This window comes from Balaenoptera physalus (assembly GCF_965194825.1).
Source record: "Balaenoptera physalus genome assembly, chromosome: 20".
NCBI classification, from domain to species: domain Eukaryota; kingdom Metazoa; phylum Chordata; class Mammalia; order Artiodactyla; family Balaenopteridae; genus Balaenoptera; species Balaenoptera physalus.
In genome coordinates this window covers 46,359,535-46,384,628 of record NC_138901.1, presented here as the reverse complement: position 1 = coordinate 46,384,628, position 25,094 = coordinate 46,359,535, and the positions used below count along the sequence as shown (strand labels likewise).

Here is a 25,094-nt window from a genome sequence, read left to right as displayed (position 1 = left end):
GATGCCATGCACTCTGAATTTTATCTTCTGAGTGCTGGATATTATGTATTCCTGTAAATATCTGAGGGCTTTGTTCTGGGACACTGTTAGATTACTTGGAAACAGTTTGGTTCTTCTGGTGATTTGTTGGGTGGGATTAGGGCAGTGTTTAGTCAGGGCTAATTATACCCCACCACTGAGGCCAAGATTCTTGTTAGGATTCTATCCAATGTCCCATGAATCATGAGGTTTTTCCAATCTGGCTGCAGAGACAGGCACTACTTGCAACCCTGTGTGAGCACTGGGTATTGTTACCTTTAATTCTTTGGGTGGTTCTTTCCCAAGCCTTGGGTGGTTTCCTCACATGCATGTGCTGAACTACTCGGCTGAATACCTGAAGTGGACCCTCTGAAGATCTCTGGAGTTCTGTGCACTCTCTCTGCTCTGGTACTCTGCGCTGCAAACTCTAGCTGTCTTAGTATCTCCCAGCTCGCAGCTCTGCCTTGGCTGCCCCCTGCTCATGCCACAGACCAGAACTCTCTCCAGGAAGTAAACTGGCTAATTGTAGGGCTCATCACTTCATTTGTTTCTCATCCTTCGGGGATCACTGCCTTTCCTTGCTGGATGTGCACTGTATTTTTTTTTTTAAATTGAAGTATAGCTCATTTACAATGTTGTGTTAATTTCTGCTGTACAGCAAAGTGACTCAGTTATACACATATAAACATTCTTTTTTATATCCTTTTCCACTGTGGTTTATCCCAGGATATTGCATATAGTTCCCTGTGCTATACAGTAGAACCTTGTTGTTTATCCATTCTACACATAATAGTTTGCATCTACTAACCCCAAACTCTCAGTCCCTCCCTCCTGCATGTGCACTGTCTTGAAAACCAGTTACACATATTTTGTCCTTTTGCTTTTTTAACCTTTATCCTTTCATTCATTTTAGTAGATACACTGTATTCTATTGTGTACATACATGATTATTTATTAATCCAATCACATACTGATGCATACTTATGTTTTTTCACCCAGTTTTTTGACTGCTACAATGTATGAAACTGTTCATATATCTATCTTTGGATATATGTGTAAATATATTGCAGGATAAATCCTGAGTTATGGAATTCCTAGATAAAGTGGTCTGTGTATTTTATTTTATTTATTTTTAAAAATTTATTTATTTATTTATTTATGGCTGCATTGGGTCTTCATTGCTGCGCGTGGGTTTTCTCTAGTTGCAGCGAGTGGGGGCTACTCTTCATACTCTTCGTTGTGGTATGCGGGCTTCTCTGCAGTGGCTTCTCTTGCTGCGGACCTTGGGCTCTAGGCGTGCAGGCTTCAGTAGTTGTGGCTCACAGGCTTAGCTGCTCCGTGGCATGTGGGATATTCCCGGACCAGGGCTCGAACCCATGTCCCTTGCATTGGCAGGCGGATTCTTAACCACTGTGCCACCAGGGAAGTCCTGGTCTGTGTATTTACTGTCCATTCAAAAGGACTGTATCTTATACTCCTACCAATAGCATTTCCCCAAACCCTTGAGAATACTGGTTGTTATCAACATTTTAAAGTTTGCTAAATTTATAGTTGAAAAATAATATTTCACTATTTTGATCTGAATAATACTGCAGTTATGCACTTTTTGAAGATGTGATACAAAACACCTCTAAAATCACCTAAATCTGGACCTTTGTTATAAGTAATTCTTTGATAATTTTCTTAATTCTTCCTTTGGAATATTGGCATATTTATGTCAATATCATTTCTGGGGTCAATCTGGCAATATTTTTCTTAAATTAACCCATTTCATTGGTATTTTAAAATTTATTTGCATAATTTTTCAAAATGCTCTTTTACAATTATCTCAATTTTCCCTCTATTTTTTGAAAACAAGTGTTTTAAGGTTTTAAACACCAACTATATCCCTTTCCTTCCACTTTCCAGCTTCCATATTTCCCCTTGCTCAACTGCTCTCATTCCCAGGTAAAAAACAGTCCTCATGTGTCCTGCTTCAGATACGCAAATATAGTCATAGCACATAATTCCCCTCCACCCCACTTCCAAGTCTCACTATGTCCTTCTCCCTTTTCCAAATTACGTTTTCTCCCCGTTCCCTGTTTTTTAAAAAAATCATAATAAAACATGTATAAAAAGTACTGAATGACCGTTAAATACAAGCCAGACCAGTATGCTATAGACAAAGTGCTATGAGAGATACATGCAATAAAACACAAATCCCTGACCTCAGGGAGATTCCCCTTCTCCTGTCTTAAAAAGAAATGGCTACCAAAAATATTCACTTCCCTAATTAGTCTTTATAGCCTAACCCCAAACTTGTAGTCACTTCAGCCATTCCATCAATGCCTCACCATATATATACAGGTAGAGCTCACTGATGATGAAGCCAGTTATGTACCTATTGTTCTGTTTTACTGTGGTCATAGCTAAGTCAGTTTCACCTGAATCAGACTTTTCTTTCCAAGGAGGTCTGTTTCAAGCTTGCCTTACCTTACGGACATGACAGGAAAAGAGGACGTTCATGTATTTGTCCTTCCGTTTCAGTTCGTTCGCAACGGGAACGAATGTGCCTGAGGTCTGAGGTGTATCTGGCTTCTGAAAGATCAAGGAAACACGATAAAATGAGTAAGCTTAACATTTTACTTTATTTTTTTAAAATTAATTAATTCATTCATTTTTGGCTGTGTTGAGTCTTTGTTGCTGTGTGCAGGCTTTCTCTAGTTGCAGAGCGGGGTCTACTCATCGTTGCGGTGCACAGGCTTCTCATTGCGGTGGCTTCTCTTGTTGTGGAGCACGGGCTCTAGGCACGCGGGCTTCAGTAGCTGTGGCACGCGGGCTCAGCTGCTCTGCAGCGTGTGGGATCTTCCCAGACCAGGGATTGAACCCATGTCCCCTGCATTGGCAGGCGGATTCTTAACCACTGCACCACCAGGGAAGCCCTGCTTAACATTTTAGATGAGAAGGCAGTCTTTTACTGCTTTGTAACTCTACTCACATAACTTCACACATGTACTTTTTACCTCCCCATCCCAGATGATAAGCTACTAAAGGGTTAATATAACACCAACAGTCCTAGAATATTTTAAAAGTAAGGAATGGGAGAGAGGATGAAATCCAGCTTCGGGAATAACTGATACAAAGGTGGTAATTAAAAATAGTTGCTCAATTTTGCAAGGGAAGGTTTAAATGATCAAAGCCAGATTACTGAATGCACGTAATTCATATGGATACAAGACAGAGAACTCTCTTTAAAGTGAGGGAAACATCAAATATCGTACACTGAGAAGCAATAAAGTCTTTTAGTTTAGTATCTCTCATAGAAATATAGTTTCTGAAGGTGTCTTAGTCTTTCTACAAACACTTGGAGAAAAATCCTTCTCTTTCTTTGTTAGGGGAGCAGGAGTGGATTCCACTTTGTCCTCCTGGACTTACCGAAGCAAGATAGTTGCCCTCCCAGGCCCTCTGGAGCCCAAGGTCAGCCCTTTGGCCCTTCAACATTTCTACAGCTGCAACCTTTGCCCTAACCTGGGGCAGGTCTGAAGCAGGTATGGTCTTGATGAGCTGGGATGCTCTCCATCTATAAGTAAACAAGCAAAATGTATGAGACTTTAGAAATCACATCCCATTCATTCTCAAAAATAACTGAAGCAGCCATTAAATAGAATTAAATTACTTGCGTGCTACCCTAAAAAAAGTAAAATGCCTCCAAAATATACACAGAACATGTTAAAATACACATAGTTGTATGTGGACAGAGATTTTTTGTAAAACTTCCTTTGCTGTTTGCGTGTTTTGGAAGCAACCAGAATTTAGTGATATGTGGACTCTCTTATATCTATAGTTAGGGTGTAGGAACTTCGGATTCATCACTCATTCATTGAACAAATGTTTTCTAGGCACGTACTAAACTCCAGATGCTGTTCTAGGGAGTGGAAGCACAGCAGTAAACAAACAGATGAAGGTCCTTTCTGCTAGGTGCTGATAGTCTAGAGAGCAGAGACAGACAAGATACAAACCAATGCCTAAATACACAGGATGGATGATGTGATTAGTGCTATGGAAGAAAATAAGGCAAGGAAAGGGGGACAGGAGTGCCGCAGAGGGAAGGACCAGGGAGCAGGTGTTAGTCACAGAGGGTGGTCTGGGAGGCACCCCTGATGAGGATATGTGAGCAGGAAGTGGAGGAGCCAGCTGTATGGATACTTGTTCCAGGAAGAGAAAACAGTGAGTGCAAAGGCTCTGAAGTGTGAGCTGGTTTGGTGTGTGAGAGGACAAGCAAGGAGTCCTGTGAGCTGGAGCAGGGGCCTGGGGGAGGGGAATAGGAGGGGGTGTCAGAGGGAGAGCCGGGGCCAGGATCCACAGAGCCAAGAGGGCCCTGTGCCTGGTCAGCCTGTCCCCTCTTCACCGCCCACAGTGGCCCAGGACAGGGTCCACAGCTGACTGACTCCAGAGACCCATGGCAAACAGAAGCACACGCTTCTCATCCTGATCAAGCAAACTGCCATCTTTAAACATGTGTAGCTGACAACAGCTGCCGCCGGAAACGTGAGCAGCCTTGACCACATGAAGAAGCTGGGCGTGAGGAAGGCTCCCAGCCTTCCCAGGATGAGAAAGAATTACTAGGAGGAGTGGGAGCGAGCTTAAGTACGATTAGACACACACGGAGATGTTAGAAGAAAACAAGACCCCACAATCACAGCAAAATCCTTTAACACACTTCTCTCAGGATTCCACAGATCAAAAATGCAAGAATAAATTAAATATGATACAGTGACTAGACCAGGGGTTGGTAAACTACAGCCTGTGCCAAACACGGCCCATAGAGCTAAGAATAGTTTTTACGTGTTTAACCAAACAAAATAAAATATGTGACAAAGACCATATGGAGCCCACAAAGCCTAAAATATTTACTATCTGGTCCTTTACAGAAAAAGTGTGCCTTTGAACTAGATTAACACAGCTGGCAAGATTCATTCAATGTGTGTGTGTGTGTGTGTGTGTACAGTCAAGACACAGAGCAGATGTATTATTTTCAAAATGCTCATTGACTATAAGCCCTAAGAAGGCTGGGACAGTATTTCACATCCTTCTTGTTTGTCACTGTATCCCTAGAACCTAGGTCAGTGTCTGTGACACAGCAGGTGTTGAGTAAATACTTGCTGAATGAATAAACTGAATTTTACAAAAAATAATCAATTCTAGGCCATACATAAAACCTCCAAGTCTAAAAAAGAAGACTGTACAGGCTACAGTGTGACATCATCAAAATCAATAATTCTTTGCAGCCATTAAAAATATGACATAGATCTTTACTTATTGTGATGGACAGGTCTCCAAGACTTATTTTTAAGTAAAGTCATGTAACCATACATATAGTCCTCCTTGTGGAAAAAAGAGAGGGGAAAACACCCAAATGCATACACACTCACAGTATAAGCACACACTTCCATAGTACTTATTGTGTGTCAGGCACTATCTGAAATGCTTTATACATATTTACTCATAATCCTTTCAACAACCCTACGAGCAGGTGCTATGATTATGGCCCTTTTACAGATAAGAAAACTGAGGCACAGAGAGGTTAACTCATTTGCCCAAGGTTACACAACTAGTCAGTGGCAGAGCTAGAATATGAACCCAGGCTCCAGGGTGTGTGTTCTTAACCACTGTATCATGCTTCTCTTATGTGTGTATGTGTTTGTAAGTGCATAGACAAAGATTTAGAAGGATACAAACTAATTGTTAATGAGTGGTTATCTTAGGGGAAAGAAAGAAAATGGGGAGAGACAAGAGGAGGTGTGGAGGATTTCAACTTTATATCCTGTAAATTTTTATATTATGTCACTTTATTTACTTTAAAAAAATTTTTTTGGCCGCACCACATAGCATGTGGAATCTTAGTTCCCCAACCAGGATTGAACCCATGCCCCTGCAGTGGGAGCACAGAGTCTTAACCACTGGACCTCCAGGGAAGTCCCTATGTCACTTCAAAAAAATGATCATGTATTCATGTATCATGTAATCACTTTTTAGATTACGTCAAAAATGCAGGTGATATGATACGATTCATGAAAAAAAATTTATCTGTGCAGTAAAAAGGCTGCCAAGATTTACAGCTAACATTTATAGTACTGTATGGGAGAATGGAGGGCTGGGGTGCTTTTGCTTTCAATAATGCTCTACTGTTTTATTTTTTTCTTTTTATGAGCAATCATTTTTTTAAAAGCAAATGAGATACATATTAAAGAGTTTTCCTTGCATGCATTTTCTTTCTTTTGATATCTGCCATTCAATACATTGATTTACATTCAATACATCAATTACATCAATACGTTAATTAGCTCATGGTGTTCTTGGTGGAATACCATAATGCCAAAGGACCACATTTCAGAACCATCAGCTTAGTTTATGCGACTAGATGGCTGTGTCTAAGACATAGCTAAACATATCTGGTGCACGCTGTCAACAAACAAGCTCAAAAAGCGAGGAGAAAGGAGCTAAGAGTAACTACAAAGTCAGATTCAGGGCAGTTTATTAAAAAAATGAAGATTAGCTGGAAAGGTATCAAATGTTACATGGGCGTTAATTAATTTATTTACTTATTTGTTTAAAAAAATAGCTTGCTCTGTAACAGTGTTTTCTGCCTTTTACTTTAAAATCACCTGGAAAACTTTAAAAAGGACCTCCGCTTGGGCTCCGCTCCCCGGCACCATTAAACAGGACTTTCTGGAGGTGGGAGTTGGGCATCAGTGTGTTTTATAAACTCCTTGTGAATGTCAGGTGCGGGATAGAGAACCCCTGCTCTGAAAGGATGAACAGACTTCCTAGTGTGAGTGACGTGTGGTGATTTTAATAAAGTTATCTTTTTGCTAATAAAAGAAAGGAGAGACATCATGCCACTAGCTTATCTTAAACTTGGCTTGATTCAGGCCTTGTGGCATACTGCTGTCTACTGCTAATGGAAAAATAAATGGACAGTTCTATTATTTGGAGGGGTAGGCAAATGCCCTTTGAAAGTGAAATCTACAAAGGTGGAGACACAAGGTAAAAGCAACGTCATGTAGCAAATGGTGGAGCTAATGTCACGGTCTTAGATCTGTAAATTTATACAGTACGTGTACTGCCACAAATGGATGCAGCACATACCAAGTCCTTACCTATTAAAAATAGCCTGTAGGGCTTCCTCGAAACGGCAGAGCACTCTGGGAGGGGCTGGCCACTTCACGTGCTTGCCGTGGTCCCTCATGGTCTTGATGCCGTGGAAGCGTCTGGACACCTCGTGGATGTACGACTTCACTTTGTAGCGACGGTAGTATCTGATAATTGTCAGAGCTGCCTTGGTCCTCTTGTACCGCATACGGGCCAGGGTGCCCCGCCACACCTTCGCAATAGAGGAAAAAAAAAAGGAAAATGTTGCTGGTTGGCTGAGTAGTAGATCACGTTGAAATCACAGAAGCTCCTTTACTTAGAAGCTCAACCTGGCAATTTGTATGCGTCACAAAATCAGCCAGAGCATGTCAGTTCTGCCTGCCACCAACAGATGGCACTAGGAGTCACGTCCCTCATTTTGATTCAGTGTCTAGCTGTTCGTTATCTCCAAAGGAGGCGTGCGCGGATTCTGAAGCAGAGCCCTGTTCTAACTTTACGGTCGTGTAAAGAAGAAAGCCAAAATACCATTATCTTTGGATAAATATTTTAAGAATGTTGAAAGGAAGCAAGATGAGTCAGAACACAAAGCCATCAGCATCCATAATTCTCTTATGAAACCTAGCTTTGCATAGATTATACACATTGGCCACTAGTGTAATGTCACGTTGGATGTATGAACTGATTTATACACAGTCTGTGCAGCCCCCCTCCCCAGGTAAACTCCCAAGAATTTATATGTATTCCTGGAGAAAGGATAAAAAACAAATTACTAATATGAAATCTGTTAAATTTTTTCAGTGATCAGAAATCAATCAGACATTATGTAAACGTCTCGGTGCCTGCTTTATCCAAACATGGTGAAGTCACAGATACTTATATTTTTTTCAGGACCCCATACTTCTCAATCTCTCAAGTAAGAAGAAATTTGGTTTAATCTTCATTATTGGCTCTTCCCCTAAATACGCTTTCTACCACCAAACGTATTCTTTCTTCCACGGTATTTCCAGTATAAATCCCTTTCTTTCCCTTTCTGCTACTACAGTCCCAAGACCCCAAACTTCCTCATTGTTTTCTTGGATAAACTCCTCGTACACATCGGCATCACGCTCCAGGCGATCCTCACTGCTGCTACTTAAATGACTGTCCCAATTCTTAGGTTGATGGTACTACTTCCCTCCCCATCTCTGGCCTCTCAGGACCAAGATATTCAACCTCCAGTTCAAAGCCCACAGTATGGGTTCTCCAGGATCACTCAGGGTTCTTTTATTTCTTCTTAGATCCCCATCTGTGCCCACCACTTTCTCTCAGAAAAACTGGTATGATACGTCTTTTATTCAGCCATTTTAGGTTGGTCTTCATGAAGGCTCCTCAACAGGTACCATGTGCTTGCAAAGCCCTCCCTTTCCAGCCTGCTGTACAAATATGAGGAGGTCATCCACGGACCCCAAAGAGGAACTAATGGGTCAAGAAAAACCATGATATGTGAGGGAAACACGACATAGGAGCAATTTCGGATGAACCTGGAGCTCACGTATAAACAGAATATATAAAGACAAAGAGGCAGTGAAAAGTCACTCGTTGCTGCGTGTGGCATCAGCACAGTAACCTGTTTTAGTCAAGATGCCTCGCTTCTTGTGGACGAATCTATCACGCACATGGCTTTGTCAGGCCTTCACCCAAGTGCTAAAATAAAGGTCCCTTCTTTAGTATCTTGAAAAACCAAAAGAGTACAATTAGAGGGTAGAAATCTGGAATTCAATTTTTTAAAGAAAACACATTTTTAAAGTTTCATACTGTTTGTTGCTTTTTTTTTTTTTTTTTAAGAGGAAGGAAATTAAGACCCCCCCTGGAGCCACATCTATATAGGAAATCAATCTTATAGTTTTCAAAAAGTGTTTTATAAAGATTTTTTATTAAAATGTTTTTGGTTAGACTCTAGTATAATCTGAAAAAAAATGTATAAGTAGGTGCTTCTTAAGGGGTAGTTTTTTTTTTTTTGGGCAACCTTTTAGATTTCATCTGTGTCCTTAGTTTATTTAGGTTTTGTGTAGTTGAAAAATCAGATAGCACAAAAATGCTATAAAAAAGACAGCAGCCCTTCCCCTTGCCCACCTAAGCCCACCTCCCCATCTCACAGTGTTATTTCATGCCAACTATTTTAACTGTTTCTTCTCGTGGCAGTTAAATACACATATAATTTATTTATATGTATACACATACATATACACAGGATACACATATGCTGTATAATACACATATACTGTTATTTCTTGGTGGCTCCTTTGAGACCCTATCCAAATTACAGAAATTGGTGATTTAGCTCTCCTACCATCACTATTACCTCTCCTTTATAATCCCAATAATAATTACATCAAAAATTTAAAGTCCATAGTGTTTACATTATTACATCTGTTATATTAACTATATTATTTGGGAGAAAGGAATTTTGTGAGCCTGCAGTAATATCATCAACTTTATCAGAAGTCCCTTCGGCTTTATTTATTTTTCTAACATCAGAGAAAAAGTGGCAGTGAAAACTACGGAGGCAAATGATTTCTATGCAAAAAAATGATTCATGTATTTTCCCTTATAATGCCTTATAAACGGATACGCTCCCCAGGACTTTCTGTGGGAGAAGGGCTGTGGTTGATCGTCTCATGAAGGGTCTGAAGGTTGGAACTTAAGGTATGAGACAGATCTTCCCGTTTCCCTCTTTGTTTAAAGAGCTTAAACTGTGGGGTTTTTCAAGTCATACAAAGATTACCTCCAGAGAGGACTTAGCCTGATGATAGAGCGTCTAAAGGGGGAAAATTAAATGTTATATTCAATAAGCAAATGCTTAATGCTTATTTGATTATGCCTAGAGAGGTTCAGCAAAAAACCAGGGAGCCAGAGGGGCCCTCATTCAACAATATGAACACTAAAAGTGGGACCAACCAGACATTATGTGCTTTAGGATCTGATGCAAGAGAGTGGGGGCTGAACACTGAAGGAGACCTGATGGGATCTGGGAGAGGAATTTATCAGAAGGTACAAGGCAGGGATCAGGCTGACGGAGAGGGCAAGCAAGTCATTTCTTAGGTGGAACCGAGGATAGAGGCGAACAGAGCGGGTGAATTGGAGGACACACTGAGGTATAAAAAGAGAACATTAGGGCCACAGGTCACACATCCCTGCTACTGAATTTTAGACACAATTCCTCTCTTCGGTACCTTGACCCCCTACAGTTAATTTTCAACACAGCAGCCGAGTGATCCTTTTTTTCTTTTTAAATTAATTAATTTATTTTGGCTGCGTTGGGTCTCATTGCTGCACACGGGCTTTCTCTAGTTGCAGCAAGAGTGGGCTTCTCATTGCAGTGGCTTCTCTTGTTGCGGGGCACAGGCTCTAGGCGTGAGGGCTTCAGCAGTTGTGGCGCACGGGCTTCAGCAGTTGTGGCGCACGGGCTCAGTAGTTGTGGCTCGCGGGCTCTAGAGCGCAGGCTCAGTAGTTGTGGCGCATGGGCTTAGTTGCTCCGCGGCATGTGGTATCCTCCTGGACCAGGGCTCGAACCCATGTCCCCTGCACTGGCAGGCGGACTCTTAACCACTGTGCCACCAGGGAAGTCCCCTGAGTGATCCTTTTAAGACCAAAGTCAGATCGTGTCACTTCTCTGCTTAAAACTCTGCTGCAGTGCTCCAGCTCCCCCAGAGTGAAAGCCAAAGTCCCTCCCCTGGCCCACAAGCGCCACATAAGTTGGTACTGTCACCGTCCAGCTCCTTCCACTGTCCTCTCCTGCATCACTCCAGCCACACTGGGCCCTGCTCTACCCTGCACAGGCCTCCTGTCTCAGGGCCTCTCCTTCTGCCTGGAAGGATCTTCCTCCAGATATCACATGGCTATCTTCCTCACTCTCTAAGTCCTTGCTCAGCTGTCACCTTCCCAATGAGCCCGGCCCTGACCATCTATGGAAAAATTCCCCTTGTCCACCCTCCCCTCCTGGTACTCTCCACTCTCTGTACCATGCTCTATTTTCTTCTCTTGCCTCCAGCACTTAACACTCTATAACACCTGTAATTTACATATGATTGTATTGTTTATGCTCTCCCTCTACTGGAATTTAAGCTCTACTAGGCCAGGGATCTTTGCTTCTTTTGCTCACTGATGAATCTCCACTGCCTGGAACAGTGCCAAGGACATAGTAGCCACTCAATAGTATTTGTTGGGTCGTATGGCATATACCCTGAGAAAACCGTAATTCAGAAAGAGTCATGTACCACAATGTTCATAGCAGCTCTATTTACAATAGCCAGGACATGGAAGCAACCTAAGTGTCCATTGACAGATGAATGGATAAAGAAGATGTGGCACATATATACAATGGAATATTACTCAGCCATAAAAGGAAACGAAATTGAGTTATTTGTAGTGAGGTGGATGGAGTTAGAGTCTGTCATACGAGTGAAGTAAGTCAGAAAGAGAAAAACAAATACCGTATGCTAACGCATATATATGGAGTCTAAAAAAAAAAAAAAAAGGTTCTGAAGAACCTAGGGGCAGGACAGGAATAAAGACGCAGATGTAGAGAATGGACTTGAGGACATGGGGAGGGGGAAGGGTAAGCTGGGACGAAGTGAGAGAGTGGCATGGACATATATACACTACCAAATGTAAAATAGATAGCTAGTGGGAAGCAGCTGCATAGCACAGGGAGATCAGCTCGGTGCTTTGTGTCCACCTAGAGGGGTGGGATAGGGAGGGTGGGAGGGAGACGCAAGAGGGAGGAGATATGGGGATATATGTTTATGTATAGCTGATTCACTTTGTTATACAGCAGAAACTAACACACCATTGTAAAGCAATTATACTCCAATAAAGATGTTTAAAAAAAAAATAGTATTTGTTGAGTGACTGAATGTTTTCAACTTCATCTTGCAAGCCTGATATTGAATCTTTCATTTTCGCTGTCACGTTTTCCACTTTCAAGAACTCATCTTCGTTCTCCAAATATCCCTTTTAAAAGCATGTTGCTCTTGTTTTACAAAAGCATCCTTCCTCTCAAGCAGATGAATTATGGTTTTACTTTTTATGCTGCTCCCCACATTGCATCTGTTACCTATAAATCCCCTCTTCTCCCATTTGTCTTGGTCTTGGTCTTTTGAGCTAGAGGCCTTGCTTGAATGACTGGGGATCCTTGGCTGTCCATTCACTGAAAAGTGAAAAGCCACTTGGAAGCTCTGTATGTGTGCTTGGTGGGTGGTGGACTTCACTACAGGGTGACTAGGTGGGGACCAACCATCTGTGGGGGACCCCAGCAATGTCCGTACCTTAAACTGTTTTCTCATTGCTGCCAGAATTCTGAGTGAAGGGGGCTGGAGGAAATCTTTCGTATCTAGACTTTCGCTTAATTTACCTGATTTCAACATGGTGCCTGACCCCTCTCCTCCACTGGTGCATGATGTCCCCAAGCCCAGAGCTTCTCTGGTTCAATTTCTTCAGAGTAAACTTCTTGTCTTCTATCAGAATGAGACTGAGGTAGCTCGTCCAACTTTGTGAGGTTAGGAGAGTTGGATGTATAATTGCTCTCTTTTTAAATTAATTAATTAATTAATTAATTTTTTGCTGCGTTGGGTCTTCGCTGCAGTGGGCGGGCTTCTCATTGTGGTGGCTTCTCTTGTTGTGGAGCACGGGATCTAGGAGCGCGGGCTTCAGTAGTTGTGGCACACAGGCTTAGTTGCTCCGTGGCACGTGGGATCCTCCCAGACCAGGGCTCGAACCCGTGTCCCGTGCATTGGCAGGTGGATTCTTAACTACCGTGCCACCAGGCAAGTCGCTATAATTGCTCTTTATACAGAGTTTCAACCATTCTACTCCTCCAGCTCCACCCCTCACCCCTACCTACAGAGGTACCTGGTCCTTCCCATCCTGAATCTTCCTACAGCCCCATGGTTGGGTGACCTGGCTTGCTTGTCTGCAGGCACTTAGATTTCAGCTTTCTCCACCAGCTTGGGGGACTAACCACATGTCCACTTACTTCCAAAATTATGTTGATGCCTCTTTTCTGCTGTTGTTTCCATTATGGTTCTATTTGTCCTTGTGAGTTTCTCCAATTTTCATCCCCTACTGCTGATTGAGGGGTTTTGAGAGGAGTAGATATAAGCACAGTCTGGCATGTCTAACCAGATGTTTTATAATGCCATCTTAATTCGACCATGTTTTCCTCTTCCTTGGTGGTCAGGCATTTCAAAGCAACGTCTGTCAGTCATTAAAGTACAAGATACACTTTGCAAAAGATGTAGGATTCTAGGTAACACTCTGTTAAGAAGTAGGTCAATTACATAGTTTCAGTTTAGCTTCAGAAACAAACACAGGTCAGCTTTCTGTTTTTCTCTAGTTCTCCATGTTTTTGTTTTCTAGTCATTATGGGTGCTGGGTCTTTTCTGCCTGTTCTCAAACAGCTCCCTGTTGCCTTGAATTGGATATTCTCTTAGTTTCTACAACTGAAATCCTTCAAAATTCCAGCTTCCAAGCTTCCCAGGCCCTCCATGCCTAGGGACAACTTTTGGGAGAGGCATCTTTCTTCTATTTCTAGCCTTAAGTCCTCCATACAGTCATTCTGGCTGAGTTCTGACAGCATACGGTTGCTAAAGAGTTGTGGTGGAAGAGAATTTATTTAGGTACCAGGTTGAACTCTGAGCAAATACACAAAATCTATCTTTGGTATCCATATACCCCATCATATTAAGAATACGACATCCATTTTGGAATATTTCATGACCGATTAACGAAGGAGTTATTTTAAAGGAAGGCCCCTCCTAGGAGTTATTTTAAACGAAGATTCAAAGACAGAAAAAATTTTCTGAGTTATTCCTCTTCAACCCAAATATCTCTATGAGGGACAAAATGAATAAAGACCTGATGTGCTATTTTTAAAATGCTAGTGCGGTACCCATGTTTTTACCAGAATAGCAGGTTAATATGTACCAAGAAGAAACTAAGACCCAGTGAATATAATTTGTAAGTTCTTAGCATAAATTTTGACACAAAATTCCTTGGTTTTACAGATAAATTAATAGCATTTCAGATGACCCAGGGGAGAAATTAAGAAATAATGAAATATACTAAGTGAAGTATGGCAGACAGAGAAAGACAAATATCATATGATATCACTTATATGTGGAATCTAAAAAAATGATATAAATGAACTTATATACAAAACAGAAACAGACTCACAGACTTAGAAAACAAACTTATGGTTACCAAAGGGGAAAGGTGGAGGGGAGGGATAAATTAGGAGTTTGAGATTAACATACACACACTACTATATATAAGACAGATAACCAACAAGGACCTACTGTATAGCACAGGGAAATCTACTCAATATTCTGTAATAACCTATAAGGGAAAAGAATGTGAAAAAGAATAGATACATGTATACGTATAACTGAATCACCTTGCTGTACACCTGAAACTAACACAACATTGTAAATCAACTATACTCCAATATAAAATAAAAATTAAAGAAAGAAATGAAATAACCAGATCTTCAGTCAATAAACAGATGTAAACTCTTCAAATAAAGAGACCCGTCCCCCGCCAAAAAAAACAAAAAAAAGAGCATGTGTGAGCCTGATCATTATAAATTATCCTGATGAACTTAACTATGTGCGTGTGAGTGTAATTTAGAAATGATCACCCCTGAGCTTTACCTTGGTCTGGTAGACTAACTTGCCGAGTTAGTTGACTTGTGAACCTTCATTTGGGACTCATACATCTTCTATATGGCCTTCTCCAGATCCATTAGCCTAGAAATTCTTTAGTGCATACAACTGTTGCCTAATATGATGATGCTATAGTTTGACAACCTCCTTGTAACTGTAACTTCAAGAAGCAATCGAACCTCTTAGTCAATTATTGTCAGAAGACTAGCTCAACATTAACTCTGTCAAAACCCAAATTGCAATTAGTTTGAAGATAAACGAAAACAAAATTACTCCAGCTAACAGGTTAAGTAATTCTGATGGGCCTTTCAGGATTCAATCTTGTTCAAAAGTAAACTGCCTGTGGAGCTCTATTGAAGTGGTTGCTTTCTTCTGTTTGGTTAAAAAAATTTTTTTTTCTTAAGAGGTACAAAGTTGATAATTCATCTTCAAAAATCGCTCAGGTCAAGGCTATTTCAGAACTGCTTTTTGACATAGAACCTCAGGGTTTGGGTCAAGTGTTTGGGCATTTCAGTAGATCCAACGAGGCATCTGGGGATGTTTTAAGTTTGTGTGAAGACACCTGCTGCCTTGTCCACCCCCAGATCCACTGTCATCCAAGACAGAGGTGGCTCATCAACCAGTCAGGGGACAGGTTGGGCTTTTATCTTATGTAATAAATGTTCTGACTTTTCTTCCTTTATGTCTAGCATCTAGAACATGCAGAATTCCTTAAAAAAAAAAAACAAAACCCAGTAACCTTTGTTTCAGATGCTTGCAAATGATCTCAATTTTGAATGGTTCCCTAGGTCTCTCAAAAACTCAGATAATAACTGGTATTTGAAGGTGCATCCTAATATTCTTTTCTATAGAGTTTCAAAAGTGAATTCTGGAACATAAGGCCTTCGAAATGCTCCTTGAAAAAAGGGTTCCATTTTCAGTAAGTTCAGGAAGGCTGCATACTGCAATTCCTTTTTGGAGATTCATAATGTACATTAGCATATTAAAAGCTTTAAGAAGTTCTATGTAAGTAAACCTATTTTAACTTTGTTCAACAAAATTTTAAAAACATTTAAATTTTTTAAATTTAAAAACAAAATTTAACTACAGAACCCTTTGTACACAGATTACTCATTCATTTTGAAGGGGATCAATATATGCCATCCCAAAACATGCCATGGTGGCATAAGCATTACTGAGCATTTGTTCGTTCTATAAGAATTTCCCAAATTCCTACTGTACGTTTGGTTTCTATTGGGGATATAGAGGAAAACAGGGGACACCTATGATATTCTAGGAAAAACCAAACATGCCTATGAGATAACTGGGAAACAACTACAACTGATCCCCTAAAAAGTGAGATCTGGTCAAAGGCCACAACAATGGAAACCTCAATGTAAAGAAGCTTGAATTCCTGTCACAGTGAGGCTCTTTCAAGAAGTCCAGCACTGCGAGAGGGACAGCTCCCTGTCTGGCAGGGAGTTGGGGTGGAGTGGAAAGAATCTTTCCCTGGAGAGGCCAGCATTCCCTACAGACTACTTTGCAGGCTTCAGGTGCTTCGGCTGTAAAGCAAGGATGTTACACTAGATGATTTATAAGAGCACATACTCATATTCTATCTTAACAGCTACTGATAATGAACAAAAATTTTTAAGTGTTAAAGGTTCTTTCTGATCTAAAGTGCACATGGCATTGACAACCACTATCTTTGATTTTCATCTGATTACTGTTATGACTCCTCAGACTAGGGAGAGAAAACATTATTTCATTATTATGGACTAGGCCTTATGCTAAACACTTGATATACATTAAAAATAGGTTTTTAAGGCACTTATGCTTGACATATATTTGTACGTTGCTGCTTTATGTTTCTCCAACTAATAATTCAACATTAAAAAAAGCAGGGAATACATTTGACATAAGTTTCTTGAAGTCATACATTAATATATTTTTTGCTGGCAAACACTTGGCTTTGAGAAACAGTCATTTTTCAGACCTAAAACCCTGCTTTTACAGAGCAATGTGATTCATATTCACAGCTCTTGCTAGGAGCCTGGCTCTGGCTGTAGGCAATGGGTGATGGTGCCAGCAGGGTTTTGTTGAGACCAGCGCTCTTCAATGTATCCCTGTACCCCGAATATGCTATCGGTTCCCAGTGTTCACACCGATGGTGATGTGGGGTGATGATGCTTCCTGGGGGGGGGATTTCAGAATGTTGGGGGAAAGGAAATAATTTGGAAAAGGCCCCTTAGATTACTTGGGTAAACATTAAATATGCTTCCTCTTTTTATTTTTCTGTCTTAGACTGTAATTAATGTAAGGCGAAATGGCAGGATAAGAAAAAGTACACTTACTAAGGACAGATACTTTTTCAACAGTTCAAATTTACACAAGTTCAACATAATATGATTAAAAAACTATGAAGATCATTCCTGGTCATAACTCAATGCCAAAGAGAAAAAAAAGAATACAACTGCGCTGTTGGGTGCATGATTTATCGTAATAGTAGGCAACACACTATTATGATCAGAGTATTAAGTAGCTCATGCTGGAAAAATGCTGTGGTGAGACAGACAGAAATGCTACTATTTAGAGAAAAATCTAAACTAAAATGCTAGGTTTTCTCAGTGATGTTGAGGTTTTACACTTGTACACATAGCTATAACTATATTACTGAAAATCCTACCGGAAACACAACCTTGTACTTACAAATCTGAAAAATCCTACTACCTAATCTATTTCTTTCCCAAGAAATGTTTTATAACATAATATTTGAAGACTGAAGTTTCTTAGTTATATGCCAATCAAGTCAGAACAGATTTAAAATGGATGTCAACAGGAATATAATTGATTTTTCAACTAATATAAATATAAATATAACGTGTATATTTTTATCAGTCATTTAAAATTCTTTTTTATAAACGGCATATTTCTATTTTTAAAATCCATTTTCTTTGGACTGTCTTTTATTGATTTGTATTGAGCTCTTTATAAATTAAGGGAATCATCTTTTTGTTATTAGCATTTTAAATATTTTTTCCAGTAGGCCAATGATCTTTTGGTACTATTTATGGTATACTACCATACAGAAGTTGTCTTTTAAAAAAATTGTGTGCGGTCAAATGTATTCATTTTTCTTTTATGGTTACATACATATTTTACACAAAACTGAGATCACATAATTATCATAAAGTGCTTTGCAATGCTTTTTATTTGATACATCAAGCACATTTTCCCATGTGATCAAATATCCTCCTATAATGTGATTCTGAATGGCCTCACAGTACTCAACCAGATACATGCATATAATTCAGTTAACCAACCTCCTACTGTGCGGTATTTCTGGTGTTTTCTGCAATTTAAAATATCATTTTAGGAGTATCATTGTACATATTCTAATTCTAATTCTAGAAATAGAATTGCTGCTGCGACTCATTTACATTTCCAAATGCCACATACTAAAGTATTCATTTCCAAACTCTACCACGCGAAGAGTTAAAAAGAATTAACTAGATTGATATAGGATAACATATTGTCGCTATGGTTCAATTGCTTTGATTAGGAATATAAAAAATTCACTGGCTATTTGAATTTTTTCTGTTGTGAATTCTCTTTCCATTCCTTGTTTTTGTCCATCACATATTTGTAATTTTACATAATGATTTGTAAGGGCTTTTTATATATGAAATAAGCTAAACTTTTATTACATTTACAAAGGCTCTTTAGCATTTTGCCTTTTAACATCTCCTGGCCATGGTTATTGGTCCTGGCTAATAAAACATGAGAAGACATTTTCTAGGTGTTTCTGAGAAAGAAAATGTCTCACTCTTCAGAGAGAATGTCCAAGTACTTCTAGAAGAGATTTCCTTGAATAACGAAACGTGGCTTCTGTAACTGCTGGCAGCCATCTGGCAACCACAAGGGGGAGCCACACTGAGAAAGAAGATGACCCAAGAGAAGGCTTCCTGATGTATGAAATAAATCCCCGTTACACTCTGTGCCCGTCTGAGTTGAGTTTTCTTTTTACGCTCTCCCCTCCTTCCCTCTCCTCTCCTCCCCTCTATTCCTTTCCCCTTCCCTCCTACTCTCTTTTTCTCCCCTTCTCCCTTCCTTGCAACTGAACACATTGTGATACAATGATATTTTTTGAGAAACAGAAATTTTAAATGTTTATTCAGAGATATTTATCAACGTTTGCCCTTATGATTCTTCTTTTGCTGCTGCTAAACTCAGAAAGGCCCTCCCTACTTTAAAATCAATATGTGTCTAGGGACTTCACTGGTGGTTCAGTGGTTAAGACTCTGCCTTTCAATGCAGGGGCCGTGGGTTTGATCCCTGGTCGGGGAACACACATGCCTCGGGGTGTGGCCAAAAATTTAAATAATAAATAAAAATAAATAAATTGCACATCTCAGAAAAAAACTTTAAATATGTGTCTATAAAAAGAATTTGTCTTGTTAAAATGTAAGTTCTATGTGGAGGAGTGGTCTCAATCACAAATAGGAGAGAGCCTTTATTTCACAATCACTTCATGAATGGCAGGAAACTGTGTCTACTCTAGTAGATTATCCATAATTAAAGATGTGTGAAATGCCCACTAAAGCTCTGGATTCTTTGAAATACAAATGAGTTACCAGCTACGGCTGATGAGTATGACAGGAGAAATGTTCTATTTGGATCAAACTTATGTGAGTGGAATGAATCTAAGTCAGATCCTACCTGGTCAGGCATTAAGAAGAGTTAACACTGGAAATCTTTATGAGGATGTCTCCTCTGAAATAGCTGCATAAAAAAATCACTGGGAAATAATCAGGAATATATAATAATCAGGAGATATATATATAGCCACACTCCCACCCACCCACATACATAAAACTACTTGACTGCAAAAGGCGTAAGCTATAGTGAAAGGGTATATTCTATAGATTTTAATATATAAGTCACATTAAATCAGCATTTTCATACAAAGTCAGCTCAACCATATCTTGGATTTAGAGAATAATCAGACTGCTTTTAGAACGAACATCAGCGTTAGACTTGCCAATAAACAACTCTTTCTGTCTGTGAAATATTTTCGGACCATCAAACTCTACCCTTCTTTTTGGTCTTTTTCACTCATCTCAACTGGCTTGTGATCAATATTTCAGGGAACTCTTCCTTAGCTGCCCTCCAGGTATCCTTCCAGAAAACCTAAACCCAAATTCCAGCTGAAAACTTCACAGACAGAAATTCTGCTGCACTGAGCCTTGAAGAAAGGAATGTGCACCAGTATTTCAAAAAAAAAAAAAAAAGTGACAGAAGCACAGACGCGGCAGTGATACTGCTGAAAATGCCTTCCAAATGTTCACACCCTCTCTTGCTGCAGAGTTTTTTGCTTATGTAGTTCCCTCTGCTTGCATCTCCTCTCCCTGGACTTCTCCTAGAGTCAGCTCGTTCTCAATTTTTCGGTCTCACTTTAATGTCACCTCCTCAGAGAGGTCTTCCCTGACCAGCCCATTTCCCTTGTCCTCTGAATGACTGTCCCAATTCAGGCCTTCCTTTCCTTCATGCCTGTTACATAACTTATAATTATTTGTTGACTAAGTTTTTCTGTCTTACTCCTCAATTAGAATGTATGTTGCATGAAGACAAGGACTATTTCTATTATATTCATCCCGGTGTCTCCAAAGAGTGCCTGGCAATAAACACATCTGTTGAATGAATGGATACTTATTGGCTTGAATACACTAAAGATCTTTTATTACAAGTTTAAAAGAAGACTTACTTATCTGTGAAAAAGGCCCCACGGAATGTCTGACAACCAAGTAACCTTAGGGTTTAAGAGCTCACTTAAGAGAAGCAACTCATCCCGTTACACAGCAGTGCAGTCGAGCCAAGCAAATGATGAAACATCCAAGGAAGTGACACACGGCAGCTGCCACGCAGTTCTCAAGCCTTAATGGAATTTCAAGATCAGTGGTGACACTTGATGGTTCTAGAGCAGTCTAGCATGAATGAGCATCTGCTTGGCAAACTGCTGCCAGTTTGCCAGTGAGGAACATGAGTCGTGAAGAAGTCTGGTTTTCAGTGAATGTTTCATTTATGTTAAAAGAATTTCCTTCACTAAAAACGTAAAAATCTTCATCTTAAATACGGATACTCTAAATTAAGTTCCTAATTCCATTCATCCCAGTTACAGGATTTTTCATGAAAAGTTCCCCCTTTGCTTTTTTACTTTCTTCCTTTTTTTTTTTTTTCCTTGACACAAGTCAACACCTTAGTGTCACTGCTTTTTATCAAGTGACTGAGGAAAATGTGACCTGGTACATCCTTTATTCTGTCCTGGAGCCAAAGAGACTGAGAAAGAGCTCATAGACTCTACTGTGTATTATTCCTTTCTTTCACTGGGCCTGTGAGAATAATCTAATTTCTCTATTACCGGAATGAGAGGAAAGAGGGGGAAAAAACCCCCTAGATTGGGAAATTCTATCCAATTCAGATATACAAATATTGTATACTAGTTCTCAAATTAACAAAAATCAGGTTCCAATGAATGTATAAGGAACCAGCTCTTGGTTAGATCACTTAGATGAACTATCTATTCAGGCTCATAGGTCAAGGATGACTGAGAAGATACTGTAATTAATGTAGCTTTGGCTTTAACTCAGCAGCTGACAGGTATTCTCTAGGTCCCTTCTCTTCTTGCGAGGCTACCCAGCACATATTCTGTTCTGCCAGAGGGGCAGAAAACTCTTGCTTCTTTTTCACATCTCCAAGGAGTTCACCGAGTCACTACATTACATTATGGCAAAAGGAGCTGGGTAGCTCATTCCACGTCTGTGGAGGTTTATCCTCTAAATCAAAAATCATGCAACAAGTTTCCTGTGATCACCACATTCAGGACTGTATCTGGCCAGACTAAGACTACAAAACACATAGCTTCTTGACTTAACCTTCAAATAACAACTATAGGAAACTGTCTTATTACTAAATAACTTTGCTTTGAATCCTGGATTTTCTTCCTCTTCCAAATACATATATTGTTAATGTAGCTTTAAGTTAGCTGTCGTCTACAGAAAACCCCATGCTAAGTTGTTATGATAGCAAATATTTATTCCCTTCCTCTTGACCTACGTGGGTCACCCCATTGATGTGACCTGCTTTGGTCAACGAGATACATATGCATGTGACCTGAACAGCTTGAAATGTGCTTGTGTGGTCAGCCTTGCCCTCTTAGGCTTTTGCTGTTAACTATGAGAAGAACATGCCCCTGGGATCCACTGACACCAGAAAAAAATAAGCCACATGTGGAGACTATCTGTACTCAGCCCACGGCCTGGGATGGGCTCAGCCAAAAATGGCCAAACCTTGGATGCATGAGGAAGAAGTAAATTCTGACTGTTATAGCCACTGTGTTTTAGAGATGTGGTGGGCTGAACAATCCACCCCCCGCCCCCCCCCCCGCCCACGAAAAGATTTCTACCTCTTAATCCTTGGAACCGGTAAATGTTACTTCACGTGACAAAAAAAGGACTTTGCAGATGTGATTAGGTTAAGGATCTTGAGATGGGTAGATTATCCTGGGTTATCTGTTTGGACCCTAAATGCAATCCCATATATCTATTTGGACCCTAAATGCAATCCCATATATCTATATAAGAGGGAGGTGGTAGGAGATCTGAAGACAGACAAGGGGATGACATATGACTATGGAAGCAGAGACTGCAGCCACAAACCATGGAATTCTGGCAGCTACCAGAAGCTGGAAGAAACCAGGAATAGATAATCCCCTACAACCACTAGAGGAAGTGTGGCCTTGATGTCACCTTGATTTTGGCTCAGTGAAACTGATTTCAGACTTCTGGCCTCCAGAACCGTGAGAGGATAAATTTCTGTTGTTTCAAGCCACCAAGTTTGTGATAATTTTTATAGTAGTCATAGGAAACCAATACAGGTGGTTTGTGGCATAATTATGCCAATGGTCAACTGATATATACCCAAACCAATAATAATAATATTAATAATATCAATGTTAATAAGAATAGCAAACATATAGTACCTGCCATATGCTAGGCACTGATCAAAGTATGTTGAATATATTAAGTCATTTAATACTTACAACCATACTATAAGGTGGGTACTCTTACTTCCCTTTTACAGATGAGGAAACTGAAGAACAGAGAGGTCCCAAAGTTTCATCTTGTAAGTGTTGGAGCTGGGATTGGAACCCAAGTGCCTTGTGGTTGACTGAAGCCAAGAACTACCTGCTGGTTAGGCAGCAGTAGAGACTAGAAATTACACAGAAATTAGCGATTCTTCAACTCTGGCAGCAGAGTTAAAACTTAAAGGCTTCTTTCCCAGTTAGGAATAACTCTTATGCCTACTAATTACTCCATTTGCTTGGTATGATGAAGGTACCTCATTTAAATGCATATGACTAGCTCTTAAGTATTAATAAACATAACATAGCTAATAGGAACCTTTATAATCCCAGAGCACCTAGTATTGAGTCATGATACTACATTATTGTCAAAATACCACGTGAGCCACTGTGCACAGGGCACCATGCTGGGGCCCCTGGGTGGAGTACAAACAAGTGTAAGGACACTGCTTCCCTCAACAATTTATAATCTGGTTGAGGAGAGAAGACAAAGGTGCAAAATTAATAGATGCTCTACAGACTACAGAAATCTTAGAATTCGGAGGGAATCTTTGAGCTGAAGACCTCTTATAAACCATCAGCTGGGAGGTTCTCTGCCCTGACTCTTCCACGGCACACTTTAGGAAGGACACTCACACGTGCAACACACGTGCAACAACCCTCGGGGGTTGTACCATCCCTGAAATGGACCTTTCTTGCCCACTCAAGAAAGCAAATATAAATTTTATAGAAATAACCTCGCATCAGCTCCTATTTACAAATTAATTCATTATCTTTGCTAACTTATTATTAGTACCAAGTTACTCATAATACACCTCATACTTGATTGTAACAGATGTGCCCATATCCAAGCCTATCGTTTTACAGATAAAGGAAGTGATGACCTAAAACCTTACACAACCCCCAAACTAACAGCAGGCCCACAGTTCCTACCTCCTGTTAAAGTTACTGCCTCAGAGAGCCACGTAAAATCGACAAATGGGTGCTGGTGAAGGAAGTAAAGATGACTTTATTTAGACTAGTCTGGCCAGGAGGGCTTGAATGAGGGGGTGGAGTCTAATTTGAAGATACAAAAGGCAAGGCAAATGGTATGTGTAAAGCGCACAGGTGGGAAAGAGATGTATGTGAGAGTGCAGGGAAAAACACGATGACGCTGCATGGTGGCACAGTGAAAGATGCTGGCAGAGCCTGGTCTGAATTTTGTAGGTGATTGAAGGGCTTTTGAACAGAGGAACAACATCATTAAAACTCAGATGGTGATGCTTTGCAGATGTGGGTCAAGGAGAGAAGCTTGGAAGATCACACAGAAGTGGTCCAGGGACCCCGTACCACAACCATCACCGTGGTTCTGCCGATTTTCATCTGGAACAGCCCTTTACAGTGTACACAGCATGACTTCAATTTAGAAAACTGTGTGTGTAAGAGAGAGTAGGACAAAGACTGTTATGACACCTTCCAAACCATTAATAGTAGTTACCTTTTGGTGGTGAGATGATGGATGATGTTATTTCCTTCTTTAAGTATATTTTTAAATTTCACAATGAATACGTATTACTTTATAATAAAAACAATTAAAATTTTAGATGGAAATAATGTGATTACAGCTCTATGTTGTTCCTATTTATAATCCATTTTAAAAATAAATTTATTTATTTATTTATTTATGGCTGCGTTGGGTCTTCGTTGCTGCGCATGGGCTTTCTCTAGTTGTGGCGAGCCGGGGCTACTCTTCATTGTGGTGCGTGGGCTTCTCATTGTGGTGGCTTCTCTTGTTGCGGAGCATGGGCTCTAGGGCACACGGGCTCAGTAGTTCTGGCTTGTGGGCTCTAGAGCTCAGGCTCAGCAGTTGTGGCGCACGGGCTTAGCTGCTCCATGGCATGTGGGATCTTCCCGGACTAGGGCTCGAACCCGTGTCCCCTGCATTGGCAGGCGGATTCTTACCCACTGCGCCACCAGGGAAGCCCTATAATCCATTTAAAGTAAACTTGTGAATAAAGTACTTGGTCTGTAACCTGCATTTAAATCACGAGTGCTTGATTGTATTTTTAGTTCCCCGAGGATATTTGTCACTGACATATTTTCTATGACTGTTTGATTTCTTTGGGTGTTTGTATCTACACAAATAC

At 40.3% G+C, this 25,094-nt stretch overlaps 1 protein-coding gene across 6 annotated transcripts in view; it reads right to left on the bottom strand.

The window, feature by feature from the left end:
• Window positions 1-25,094, bottom strand: part of MYO1D (myosin ID) — a 351,112-nt gene that overhangs the window by 152,264 nt on the left and 173,754 nt on the right. For 4 of the 6 annotated variants that reach the window (XR_014257970.1, XR_014257971.1, XR_014257972.1 and 1 more), the window contains one exon: window positions 23,958-24,378. Coding sequence is in view for 3 of the 6 variants with exons in the window: in XM_082443690.1 (XP_082299816.1) it covers window positions 24,371-24,378 (8 nt within the window). In the remaining 3 variants the exon portion in view is untranslated. Of the gene's footprint in view, window positions 1-2,490; window positions 2,596-3,432; window positions 3,578-7,157; window positions 7,382-23,957; window positions 24,379-25,094 lie in introns of those variants that run through there. The other 2 variants (XM_082443688.1, XM_082443687.1) reach the window with 1 other exon arrangement.